At 32.3% G+C, this 12,697-nt stretch overlaps 4 protein-coding genes across 9 annotated transcripts in view; 3 read left to right on the forward strand and 1 right to left on the reverse strand.

Moving 5' to 3' along the window:
• LOC108547322 (proteoglycan 4) overlaps positions 1–454 on the reverse strand; it is a 14,991-nt gene extending 14,537 nt beyond the window's left edge. For all 3 annotated transcript variants that reach the window (XM_017899788.1, XM_017899787.1, XM_017899783.1), the window contains exon 1: positions 91–454. In XM_017899788.1, coding sequence (XP_017755277.1) covers positions 91–165 — 75 coding nt within the window. In that variant the 5' untranslated portion in view covers positions 166–454. The remainder of the gene's footprint in view (positions 1–90) is intronic.
• A 2,314-nt stretch (positions 455–2,768) lies between these two features.
• Sgf11 (SAGA associated factor 11kDa) lies at positions 2,769–5,017 on the forward strand. 4 transcript variants are annotated; one of them, XM_017899790.1, is made up of 3 exons: positions 2,769–2,834; positions 3,783–4,047; positions 4,231–5,017. In XM_017899790.1, the coding sequence occupies exons 2-3, from the start codon at positions 3,831–3,833 to the stop codon at positions 5,001–5,003; spliced, it is 990 nt and encodes a 329-aa protein (XP_017755279.1). In that variant the 5' UTR covers positions 2,769–2,834; positions 3,783–3,830; the 3' UTR covers positions 5,004–5,017. The 4 variants fall into 4 exon arrangements, with proteins under 4 accessions (XP_017755279.1, XP_017755280.1, XP_017755278.1 ...); XM_017899791.1 differs by having other exon boundaries at positions 3,786–4,047; XM_017899789.1 differs by lacking the exon at positions 2,769–2,834 and having other exon boundaries at positions 3,640–4,047.
• Positions 5,018–5,349: 332 nt separating this feature from the next.
• Positions 5,350–6,192, forward strand: LOC108547324 (protein SDE2 homolog). The gene is made up of 2 exons (XM_017899793.1): positions 5,350–5,503; positions 5,592–6,192. The coding sequence occupies exons 1-2, from the start codon at positions 5,399–5,401 to the stop codon at positions 6,177–6,179; spliced, it is 693 nt and encodes a 230-aa protein (XP_017755282.1). The 5' UTR covers positions 5,350–5,398; the 3' UTR covers positions 6,180–6,192.
• A 1,671-nt stretch (positions 6,193–7,863) lies between these two features.
• Positions 7,864–12,554, forward strand: LOC108547293 (uncharacterized). The gene is made up of 8 exons (XM_017899742.1): positions 7,864–8,039; positions 8,416–8,820; positions 8,912–9,623; positions 10,579–10,718; positions 11,167–11,339; positions 11,429–11,723; positions 11,828–12,090; positions 12,183–12,554. Exons 1-8 carry the CDS (start codon positions 7,946–7,948, stop codon positions 12,528–12,530), a joined length of 2,430 nt encoding a protein of 809 aa, XP_017755231.1. The 5' UTR covers positions 7,864–7,945; the 3' UTR covers positions 12,531–12,554.
• Positions 12,555–12,697: the final 143 nt, after the last annotated feature.

The following is a 12,697-nucleotide window of genomic DNA, read 5'->3' on the forward strand; positions in this document are numbered from 1 at the left end:
ACGCTCTTATTCGACGAGTTAGTGCCATCCAGCAAAACATTATTAAGACATACTTCATCCCGCTCTTTCGGCAATCCCATATATACTGACCGTGATGCTGTAGGACGAGACGAGGGGTCGTGAGTAGGGCCGTCGAGTCGTGTAGAAGTCGCTCTCGTATACCATTTTTCCTTTCAGTTCGTTTTCCTTTTCGGTTGAAGATTCGCTCGTTCGTTGGTGCTACGCGTACCTTCTGTTCAACTATCGTCGACAAACGAATCGCTGCACGTACGGCTGCTATCTGTCGTACTGTTAACGTGCGCACCAGAGTGAAAGATCCGCTACTGCGGTCACGATGAAGGTTCGTACGATTCTACTCGTTCGCCGAGAGTCTTCTTCAGCTTCTACTACCACCGTTTCACCCCACTTCGCTCTGTCTTTTTCTCGCCCTCGCTGTACCGACGACCGAGCATATTTTACGTATATACGCACGTCGCGTCTTCTCCGAGAAGAGTCTCGCGGTCACCACTTTGATTGCGTCATTTTCAGCACACGGCCTGATGCATCGAAAGAAATAGAATTGTGTTAAGGTTGCAACTGGTAACCCTCTTTCGATCCTCTCCTACGATCTTTTTCATTCTCGGTTCACTTCTTTTCTCCCCTCCTTCCTTCTACCATCAACCTTCGCCCGTTTCTCTTCTCCCTTCTTTCTGCGCTTTCCGCTTTTTCATTTATATCTTTCGTTTCGTTATCGATAAATACACTGACAAGTGTTAACGTAGAAGCTAACGTCGATCTCCGTTGTTATAAACAATTAATAAACTCCTATTTATGAAATGTACGAACCCTCTTCCTTCGTGATTCTTTTGCACGCGCCATCATACGAGTTACATCGAGATTATGGTAGCATTGCTATCGATAATTTATTAAAGCATAAAACAAAAGTGGAACTTTACAGGAAAATCGTGGAATTAAACATTCAATGCCATGTTTGTTTATTTAACAATACGCGATACTGCTTGTATTACGTCAGATGTTATTATGGCAATTCGCCAGTATTTTGCGCTAAATTTTACGGTTGGATCAAATCCGAATCCTTTATTACAAAAGAACAACTTGTTTCTTAATAACAATTGCACGAAGTTCGAAGGAAATCTATATTCTCCGGCAGAGACATTAAGAAATACCGTGATCCACGAAATTTTCTAAAAATACAGTTAACCTTCTCGTTGTAAGAATTTTTATAATCTTTAAATAAATCGAAAAATTCAACACGTGGATTTGCGAAACAGTGTTGAGTTTGAATCTAGAGGGAAAGGAAAATTTCATCCAATTCCAAAGGAAACAACAATGGTGGTTATTTTTGTAGTCTGCCAAGCAGAAGGCTATATATGTATCTTACAGAAATGGGACGAAATTTATTCGCGTCATTGGATCGCGTAGTATTGTAATTAATCACGGTGTATTTCATTTTTTATATACCGTGGCTATTTGTAACTTGATGATCCTTAATTAATCTAATTTTAATATATCTTCACCGTGAAGGAGTAATGAAGGTATTTTAACAAAGATGTATCGCGAAAACGTATTACGGCCACGTAAATATAATTATATTATACAGAAAACTAAAAAATTATAAAAACCTATTGTTAATAATAAATCGATATTCTTGTCGAGAAATTACTCGGAGCACGAATTTATAATAAAAGTGAGAAGAATCAGCGTAGAAAAGTAATTTTATTAATGGAATCGGTAACGATCGTGAATTTTCGACCGATCTTGGTGAGCCAGTCACTGACTATATAAAGGTTGCAGAAGTAGATCTCTGGATTATTTATCAATTCGACATCGACTCGAAAATTTAACAGAAATGTGTTCGGAATATAAATAGGATAGACACTGATTATCAGCTAAGACTATAGATTAACTAATAATCACTGGTCATATTCACCCACATTTTCACGCAGTATATAATTCCAAAATAATTTTTTATTTACGTGACAAGTTATTATTCCAATGTAATTGGAAAAATTCTTTGGGCTTTAAAGAGGTTTTTTTTACCTTGGACTTTAATTTGCTATATTGGCAGATCATCGAGCTGATGGTACCCTCATCTTGGTATGAAAACGAGCATCTGTGGCCATAGTCGACCTGGGTACGCTTGTGCGTATTCGACCGGGGTATGGACCCTGTAGATGCGCATAACGTGCTTGCTGGCAGATCTCTTGGGGTGGTTCTTAATTGGCTCCTAACCCACGAGACAGAGACACGGTGCGTCCGACTACTGGGTCTCGATAAGGACCCTCGATTTTTCCCCGAGAATATCACCAGTGCGACTTTCCCTCGTTCTCGTGAAAGCCGTCGAAATCGGGACTAATTCGGATTAGGCGAAGCATAAAGTTACCTTGTGCACGAGAGACTGTCGTATAGGCCGTTTTCATATTTATTTTGAATACTCATTTTAAATAGTCATTTTTACAGGGATAGTTTGAATCGTTAAAAATGCTTTGGAAATCAAAGAAATTGGCCTTGCGAAAGTAGAATTATCTACATCTGCTATACCGAATCAAGTTTCCTTTTATAAGACAGGAAATTTTTAACAAGATGTCTGCAGCATCGCTTTCTTAGTCAGCTGCACGTGGCGAAACGTGGTAATTGGCATCGCTTTTCAAAAGGAAATCTTTAGAAAACGATGCCAAGTCAAAAGCTACGTAGTCCAATCTGGACTTATAGTTTTAATCTAGTTTCCTTCGGGTAATTTGCAAACTCTAGATTAGACTGCCGGTTCCCCTTATACATATATCTTCATGGGAGATCGTGGAATGTAGACGCTTTTAGGTTTAACTAATTATAAAGTAAGCTCTTAAACTAAGTTAATCTTGTGCTTTTTCTCTCTATATATATGTGTGTAAGCTATCCAACTTGAAACGAAGAATTAAAGTTTCCTTTCTATTATGACTTACGTCCATTAAATTGAATAATTGATGATTCCGTGTTTTCATAAATTGATCTTTCGAAACATTTTTACCGCCCACAATTCACAATATTATACGATATACGTACAAATATTATAAGTATAATTTTATAAAACTGTTATGGTGTTCATTCATTATATTTGTCTTGTTCTAAGTTATAATTTCGAAAAAAGTTACTTTTATTATTTACATTTATTGTGTTTTCTCTAAAAACGTACGGTTCCAAACAATAATTGCTTAACATCAATTTATATGAAGATATATAATATGAAGATTATAAAATGATTTGTCTCATATTTTATTTGTAAATTTATAGTTAACATTAGTATTAATTCCTACTAATGTACCACTAATTCCCAACTACTAATATTATAATCTTATTCTATGCTGAATCGGTAATAATGAGAATGATGTTTCACTAAAAAATATGTAAAGCCCTCGAGGCATATAATAAGTACATTTAATAATATGTCTAATAATATGTTATTTATCCTATAATTTACATATAGTATTCTGACAAAAATCAGTGAACAGAAATTTAGAGTAAAGTTTTGATTTAACCATCAGTAGATAATACAGGTAAGAAATAATTCCATAGATTTCTGATTGACATCGTAGGTAGTGTATGTCAGTTACGGTTCAGATATGTCTTTGCAGTGAGTTTTCATAAGTCGTTTATGTGTTGAGAGATTATTTCTTTGCTAAAAGAATGCGTACATTAATAATTAACAGATTATTGCATTTACCTAAAAGCGATTCAATTTAATTAACATATCTCAAACGAAAACTAAAAAATACACATGTTACAAAGCGAAGCTGTCATTCTAGCAGTGTAAACAGAACGAGATTGTATTGTATGATTACTCAACCCGTAAAATGTCCGTAACTGAAGAAAGAATTCAAGAATTAAACAGACGATTTTTGGAATTTATGAGCAAAAGCGAAAATGTGGAATCAGCGACCAAAGAAATTTACGATGACCTTCTTGATGAAGTTTTAATGGGATTTATTTTTGATGTACATCGAACTACAAAAACTGGTAGTTCTGATGTTGAAGAAGGAATACCTGATGACGAATCATATGCCATTGTAGGTAAGTAAAACAATAAAAAGATATTTCTAAAAATATTAATTACTCTAATTGATTAATCAGGTTATGTTTATTTACTATAAACACAATTATATTTGACAAATACATGTAGAGAATATTAAAATATTTGTTTTAAAAGTTAACTGTTACTTTTACATAATTTACCTAATTGTAAAATCTCTTAAGATTCTCCAGGACTAGATGTCTTTGGTCAGCATCCTGTCAAAAAATCTCAAGAATGCAATTGCCCAAATTGTGACAGAGGAGTTGCAGCTTGTCGCTTTGCGACTCATTTAGAAAAATGTATGGGCATGGGTCGAAACAGTTCACGAATTGCATCAAGGCGTATAGCAAATAATTCAAAAGATCTCAGCAACTTTAGTGGAGTTATAAGCGATGATGATGATGATGTTGACTGGAGCTTGAATAATGACAAGCGTAAACGTAGGAAAGACCGGAATGGTATAAAAAGAACAAAACAACAAAAGAATAATCAAAGAAATGGAGAAAGTGTAAATGAACATGTTCATAGCAGTAATGAAAATTCTCCATCAAACTATGAAAATATGTCTTTAGAAGATAAAAGGATTCTATTAACTCAAATCTGTGGTGTAATATCAGAGCATACAAAAAAATTATGCACGAGATCTATGAGGTGTCCACAACATACAGAAGATCAAAGGAAAGAAATGCGAGCAAATTTGGAAACTGGAAACAATGTACAACCTAGTCAAGATAATCTTCATGTAGATGTAGATACTTATGAGGAAGGAGACGGACAGAATTTAAGAGAAGCATTAGCGCGTTGGGATCGTGAAGGATCAAGTCATTCTAGTCCAGCGGATTCTACATCTACCACATCAACATCTTCAATAAGTAGAAAACGGGAAACAAAATCAAAAGGCAAAGGCAAAGGTTCCAAACGCGATCGCGGTTCACCCATTTCACAAGGAGATTAGAATAATTTGTTTAATTTATTTTTTAATCATAAGAATTTTCTAACAGGGAAAGTTATGTAATAATAATGTTCCTACGCATTGTATAAAGCTTTAAGAATATATTATCCATCACAAAATATAAATGCAAAAATATTTTGTTAATTCAGTTTATCAGTCAAGTCATTTTTTAAAAGCTTATAATTTAAATCTATAAATATGTATTGTATGTAGCATCTGATGTTTCACTGTTTTCATGCTGGGAGGCGCTGTACTCAAAACATTCACACGTTCGAACATCTATATGATTATTCCATGATTATACGCCATTTTCTAACAAAGATCATTTGACGTGAAGTTATCGTGTGTGTTAAAGAAAATAAATAACTTCAAATTGTGTTATTTGCATTAAAATAAAAATGCTAAATGTACAAATAAGTGTAGCTTCTGGAGTAAAACAGATTTTTACTTCTGACATTCCACTCAAAATTTATGAATTACATGAGCAAATTAAAGGACTAACAGTATGTAACTGTATAATTTAACCTTAATCTAATATGTTTAACTGAAAAAGAAAGGAATTTTAATGTCAATTTATAAAACTTGTTATAGGAAAACTTTTACATTATACACAATGGAAGACTTGTTGATGAAAATGCCACTTGTTACGATGGTTATATTTCTATTGTACCACGATTGTTCGGCGGAAAAGGGGGATTCGGTTCCATGTTACGAGCAATTGGTGCACAGATCGAAAAGACTACAAATCGCGAAGCTTGTAGAGATTTAAGTGGACGTAGACTTCGTGACATTAATGAAGAAAAACGGTTAAAAGCTTGGATCGAAAAACAAGGAAAGCGAGAAGAAGAGGCAGCAGAACGTAAAAAAAGAAAATTAGAAAGACTTTGTACCGAACCTAGACACGAATTTAGAGATAAAACATACGAACGCGAAAGATCAGCCCTTACAGAAAAAGTTGAAGATGCAGTTGAAGAAGGATTCAAGGTTGCTACTTCTGGAATAAAAAGGAAACACGATGAAGAAAATAAATCCAATAAGAAAAAAATATTATTAGATCTTGATATTGATTCAGATGAATTAGATAGTTCTGATGAAAGTGATAAGGATGAAGAGGAGCCTGTAGAAGTACTTAAGGATTCAGAGTCACTTTCAAATGACAGTTTGTGTACTGTCAAGTGATAAAAATGGACAAGCGACTCAAAATAAAAACAAAGTAGAAATAGGAATAAGTTGTTTAACTTATTCTTTCGTCAACTTTTCGTCAACTTATTCTGAAATAAGTTGTGACATTGAAAGTAGTAGTAAAAATTATATTACTGAAAAAAAAAGGAAATTCCAAAATAGACTAAAATTAATTTATAATATTATAGTTTAGCAATAAATGCCTTAAAGTATTTATATAAAATTATATATAAATATATGTAATAAAATTGTTTGATATTTAAAAATAGCGTAATAAAAGAATTTCACAGTTGTATCTCTTGTATTATTACATTATATCTTGATTTTAGAGTGGATATAAAATTAATGTGTATAGTTTAAATGCTACATTGTACAAGTATAAGCTTCAATGAATGGACATAAAGTAACTTCGTTGACATATTCTTTTTTTTAACTCTTGTATAATAAATTAAAATACTTTCCAAGCAACTAGTTCACTAGTAAGTTTTATACCTACTACAAATAAGGCTACAGATGTAATAAATGACTTGAAGAAATCGTTTGCTAATAATTCTTTATATTTGTATTGTTGTACCCATTTGTAAAGATCTTTTATGTATCTTGAACCAATTAAATATAAATAATCTTTCTGAGTATATTTCTTTTCAATTTGCATATATATCGTGTTCATCAAGGAGCCCAAACAAATACAATAATAAGACTTACATCTTTTGCTTGATATATTCTGAAAACAGTTATTATCTATATATTTTATATCGTCATTTAAAGTATATTTAAAAGCAAAAAAATCTAATACTGTGAGTAAACCTCACATTTTTTCGAACTTTCTTTTCTTTAATAGATGATCCGTCAGTTAAAATCGGTAATGATGATGTACAAATATTATATTCCACAACCATTTTCAATTTTTTTTTACAAATTTGCATATAATTTATTACATCGTGATATAAAATTTGAAATATTACGTATAAATAAAACTAAAGAACATCGAAATCGACATTCTTTTATTCGATACGAAATTCCTTATTCAAAAGAGGAAAAGTAAAAGATACGCTTATTTGTAATTCAGATACTCAATGTTCAATGTCTTTCCTTCTATTGCTCATCCAGGAAAATTATGCCGCTAAATAATAGTTAGTGCTTGATTACGTGCAAATGTATATTCAATGTATATATGCATACAAGACACAGCTGCACATAATAATATACATGTTGCCACTAAAATGCCTTAATTTTCTATTTAAATATGTACAATATTATATTATTATCTAAATAACTCCCATGTTCATATTAAACAATATTTAACTTTAAATCTGAGTAATTTTGGATCACTTAAATACTATTAAATATACACACTTCTAAAAGTCATATTTGTCTAATCCTCTGTTGCAATTTATGTACATATAATTATATTTTGTTTCTACAAAATAAAAAATAAGAATTTAAAAATTTAAATTAATTTAATTATTTAAATCACGAAAAGAAATTTGTCAATAATTTAAAGCCTAAAAAAGTGTTACTTTTTAAATCAATAATATTATTGAAAAAAAGGTAATAAAACCTTATTACAAAATAATTAGTTAATCACTCAATATAGATACAAAAATAGTGGGGGAACCAGTTAGCCCTGGTACCGGTCAATTCCATCAGCGATGCTAATAGTCTGCATCTTGATGTCGAACGTGTCGGATATATTTTTTTAAGCGTGCGTAAGATACGCGTAAAACTTAGTAATTCATTTTGTTTTTTTTTTTTAGTAATCAATGTTATTTTCAACGTTAAATCACGGACCAAAAATGACTAAATTATTTACTTTGAGTATTTTGCAAACGATGATACTAAGTTATGCATTGGCTCGTAAGTTATTAACCATTTTTTCATATAACTTCGTGATGCATAAATAATTAATTTCATTAATAAAAACTATATCTTTCAAAAGGTGTATAAACATATTATTCGTTTTCTTTGGTGTCTGTTTCGAAGTTTGAAAAGTGATGACAAACTGGATGACAGTAGATTATATATATTTATAATTGATTAGCGTCCCCTTAGGAAATGTAAAATTAGAAAATTACAAAAAGTATCGTTACTGAATAAAATTTGCAAAAATACCAGTTTACAAGACATTTGTATTCTCAAGTTCAATCTATTGGAAAGACAAGCTATTAAGAATTAATTATTTTATTTTCGTATTTTAGAGACGATTGTTTTTTTTCTTTTTTTCTTTTTTTAGAGTACCAATCAAGTTGTTCATCAAGTTATGGTGAAAATGTTGCATGCATTTCAATACGTCAGTGTCCACAAATACTGAACCTACTTCAAATGCATCCTCTTACACCAGAAGTTATACGTTTACTACAAAAATTGCAATGCGGTTTCGAAAACAATAATCCCCTAGTCTGTTGTTCCGATTCCAATACATCGATTCGAGGTGATGGAAATAATTTCACACCATTTCAGAATTCTGCCTCACAAAATTCGTATGAAAACACTGACAATGCAAATCCACAGTACGACTTTTCTAACAATCCCTTACTTCCCACCGATTGCGGCAAAGATCTATCTCAAAGAATTGTCGGTGGAGAATTTACAGAACTCGACGAATTTCCATGGATGGCACTGTTGGAATACAGTAAACGTGAGAATTAAACCGAAAGATATATTTGTATTTGATTAAAAAGTTAACGGAAAGATAAAAAAAATAATTGACATAAAATTACATTTTTCAGCAAACGGAAAATCTACGGCCTGCGGTGGAGTTCTTATTAGTCGACGTTATGTCCTAACGGCAGCTCATTGCGTTAAAGGCAAAGATTTGCCAAGTACGTGGCGTCTACAAAGTGTTCGTTTAGGCGAATATGACACCGATACCAATCCTGATTGCATTCAGGACAGTGAAAGTAGCAAAATTTGCGCAGACGATCCTGTAACGTATGGGGTTGAAGAGCAAATTGCCCATGAAAACTACCGGCCACTGTCGAGAGATCAAAAATACGATATTGCTCTCCTAAGATTATCTCGAGATGTTACGTTCACCAATTATATAAAAGCTATTTGTTTGCCACCGACTGCATTTCTTAGACAAAAGTTGTTTGCTGCTGGTTGGGGAAAAACGGAAAATGGTACATCGTCGAACATAAAGCTGAAGGTTTCTTTGCCTCTCGTTGATAAAAAGCAATGCCAATCGACTTACGAGAAAGCAGGACTATCGCTTGGCTACGGTCAAATTTGTGCTGGTGGAGAAAAAGACAAAGATTCGTGTAGAGGGGATTCAGGCGGACCTTTGATGACTGTAGAAAAAAACCGTGATGGAACCGGTAGATGGATTGCCGTTGGAGTTGTATCCTTTGGACCGTCACCTTGCGGTAAGGTTGGATGGCCTGGCATTTATACCAGAGTAATTGATTTTGTACCTTGGATACTCAGTAAACTGAAACCTTGACCACTGTATTCAATTTATCTTTCTAATTTTCTATACAATATCCGTACATGTACATGGACATGGCAATAAATAAAAAATCGATCAAAGGAGTTATTGTATACTATTTATCAGCCAATATAAAAAGTCATATAATATCCTTGATGTAATGAAGAGAGAGATCTATCTTCTTCCTATAATGACCTGAATATGGTATATCAATATTATCACTAACAATTTCATCGTTATCAGTTTTAAAGGTTATCGGTTTTATAGGTCATGGAAAATATTGTATAAGGATATTATGCATATAATGACTTTTATAATTTTGTCTTAATAAATACGATATATCTTAATTAATAAATAAAATTTCTGAAAAATTATATGAAAATTGTGGCAGAAACTATTCATTTATTCTGAAATTTATTCTCATATGACGGAAAATACGTTCGATGTTGGAATCAGAAATCCCTGAGTTGCTTTAATAAGTCAACCTGTAAAGACATTATGACGAGACCTGTTCTTCGAAGTAAATATTTTTGTACAATTTATCCTGTCTTTAATGAATACGATGTAAAGCAAAAGAAAATACGTTAATTACATTTGTTTCGGTGTTTTCCTTGTTTATCAAATAAATAATTTTTGTAGGCTGTAACCTGTTCACTTAAAAAACAACCAGTCGATAAAAGATACATTTATGTTTAACATAAAGTCGGTATTAATCGAAAGAATTTTCCTCGTAACCCCTTCCCTCGCAACTCTTCTTCCAATCGTGAGACTCAACAGATGGCAACAGTTAGTATGCTGAAGACTTTCGCGCAAGTCCTTTCTTTACGAAGCTAACAAGTAAATAGTTTTCGAAACTGGTTTGCCTGCTTCATCACTGATTTGAAAAATCACAAATACGATATACTGTAATCTTTTGTTTCTTACTGAAAAATGTTCAAAAAAATAAAGACTTTGAAAAAGAATCTGAAATAGTAATATAGAAATACCGTACATTTCCGGACTTATTTCAAGAAAAATACAAAAAGGAACTCTCAATACTAGCTGTGGAGTCGACATGATCAGCATTTTTTTTTTGCTTGTGCTTGATATCCTATTTGGGATTAGTGCGCGTAAGTGAGATTTTGTTTGTAAAGTTGCAATAATACTTCTGTTTAATTAATAATCATTATCATGCAAATTGGTAATTAATACTATAAATTTTAAATCATAGAAAATTATACTTATTATTTTCTCTTTTTATTATATAAAAAGGTATATATATTAACTAGTTATTGTGAAAAAAGAAATAATTTACGTATATATTATGAAAGATCGTAAGCTTCTAACATATATCGCGTACAATATCTCGCGCATTTTATTCTTAACTATAGTTAGAATTGTATATATCGGCTGGATATGTTTATAAACTGCTACTCTTAATACTAATGATATATAACATTTCTCCTTTTGTAAAATCAATAAGAGATCTACTTCAAATTTAGTTTGCAATAATCTAAACAATTTACTTCATAATTGAAATAAATAATTTAAATTAAAGCAATTCGACTCTTTCTATAGAAGATAGATGTAACATATCACAGAATAAAGTTGGCGTTTGTATAAGTATACTGAACTGTCAACCACTGATAAACATTCTTAAACAAAGGCCATTATCAGAAGAATCTCTTAAATACTTAAACAGTTTACAATGTGGTTTTCAAGGTACAAATCCCAAAGTGTGCTGCGAACAAGTAAACATTTTAGACAATCATTATATTTAACTTTCATAACTGAAAATATCAGAAAAAAAACATATAATCATAAAATATTACAATTTTAGAATTCAGAAACATCTACAATCACAAACAGCAATCTGAATCCGGTAGTTACAAGAGTTAGTCCGCCGGACGTCACAAATCACCCGAATTTACAATTAGTGAATGAGGATTTGTGTGGCCCAGTAACGCAACAAAAGATATATGGTGGTAACAAAACTGGCATATTTGACTATCCATGGATGGCATTACTCTCTTATGACATCGAGAATCAACGTCGAGAATTCCGATGTGGAGGATCGCTAATCAACAGACGATACGTACTCACTGCCGCTCATTGTGTTATGTCATTACCGACTAGTAAGTCGATCATGATATGGATTGAAAATGAATCCATTTTACTCATAAATAACTAAATAGAAGTACTTTTTATTTATAATATTTAAGCTGATATAACATGTTAGATATCAAATTAATCGGAGTACGACTCGGGGAGCATAATTTAAGCACTGAACGCGATTGTGACAAAGATGCCAACGGACTCGAACTCGCTTGCGCTCCGAGATATCAAGATTTCGGTATAGAGAGTACGCACTTCCATCCAAAGTACTCAAACTTCCAAAATGATATTGCTTTGCTACGATTGAACGGGGACGCAGATTTTGTACAAAATGTTCGTCCAATTTGCTTACCAATCGGATCATCTAATATTTTGAATCAAACAAAAGTACATGCAATAGTCAAAATCAAATATTTCTTTCAAGTTACATTTCTTCTCTTTTTGTGATGAATTTTATTGATTTCCGTATTTAATAATAGGTAACAGTGACGGGATGGGGTATAACAGAAAAGAATATTCCTAGCCAGAGCTTGTTACAAGTTCAATTATCACTAGTAAATACAGAAGAATGCTTAGAAGTGTATAAAAGAAAAGTACAAATTTCGTACAAGCAAATATGCGCGGGTGGTAAGGACAAGAAGGATTCTTGTGGCGGAGATAGCGGTGGACCACTTCAAGCTCCAGGAATATATAATCAAAATCTAAAATACATTCAATATGGAATTGTTAGCTTCGGACCTCGTATCTGCGCTACAGAAAAATTACCTGGCGTTTATACTAACATTGTGTATTACATGGACTGGATTTTAAATACTATTAAAGCATAAAATAACAGCTGGCATTAAAGCAGTCATTAAGCTTGTATTTTTTAATTAAGAATTTAAATGTTTTAAACATAATCAATAAATAAAATTAAGTTAATATGACAATTGCTAATGCACTTTATAAATTTTTTGCTATAAATATATATAATGAAATATAAAGATCTTACAAC

This window comes from Eufriesea mexicana, unplaced genomic scaffold (genome assembly GCF_001483705.2).
Source record: "Eufriesea mexicana isolate 0111107269 unplaced genomic scaffold, ASM148370v2 scaffold994, whole genome shotgun sequence".
Lineage (NCBI taxonomy): Eukaryota > Metazoa > Arthropoda > Insecta > Hymenoptera > Apidae > Eufriesea > Eufriesea mexicana.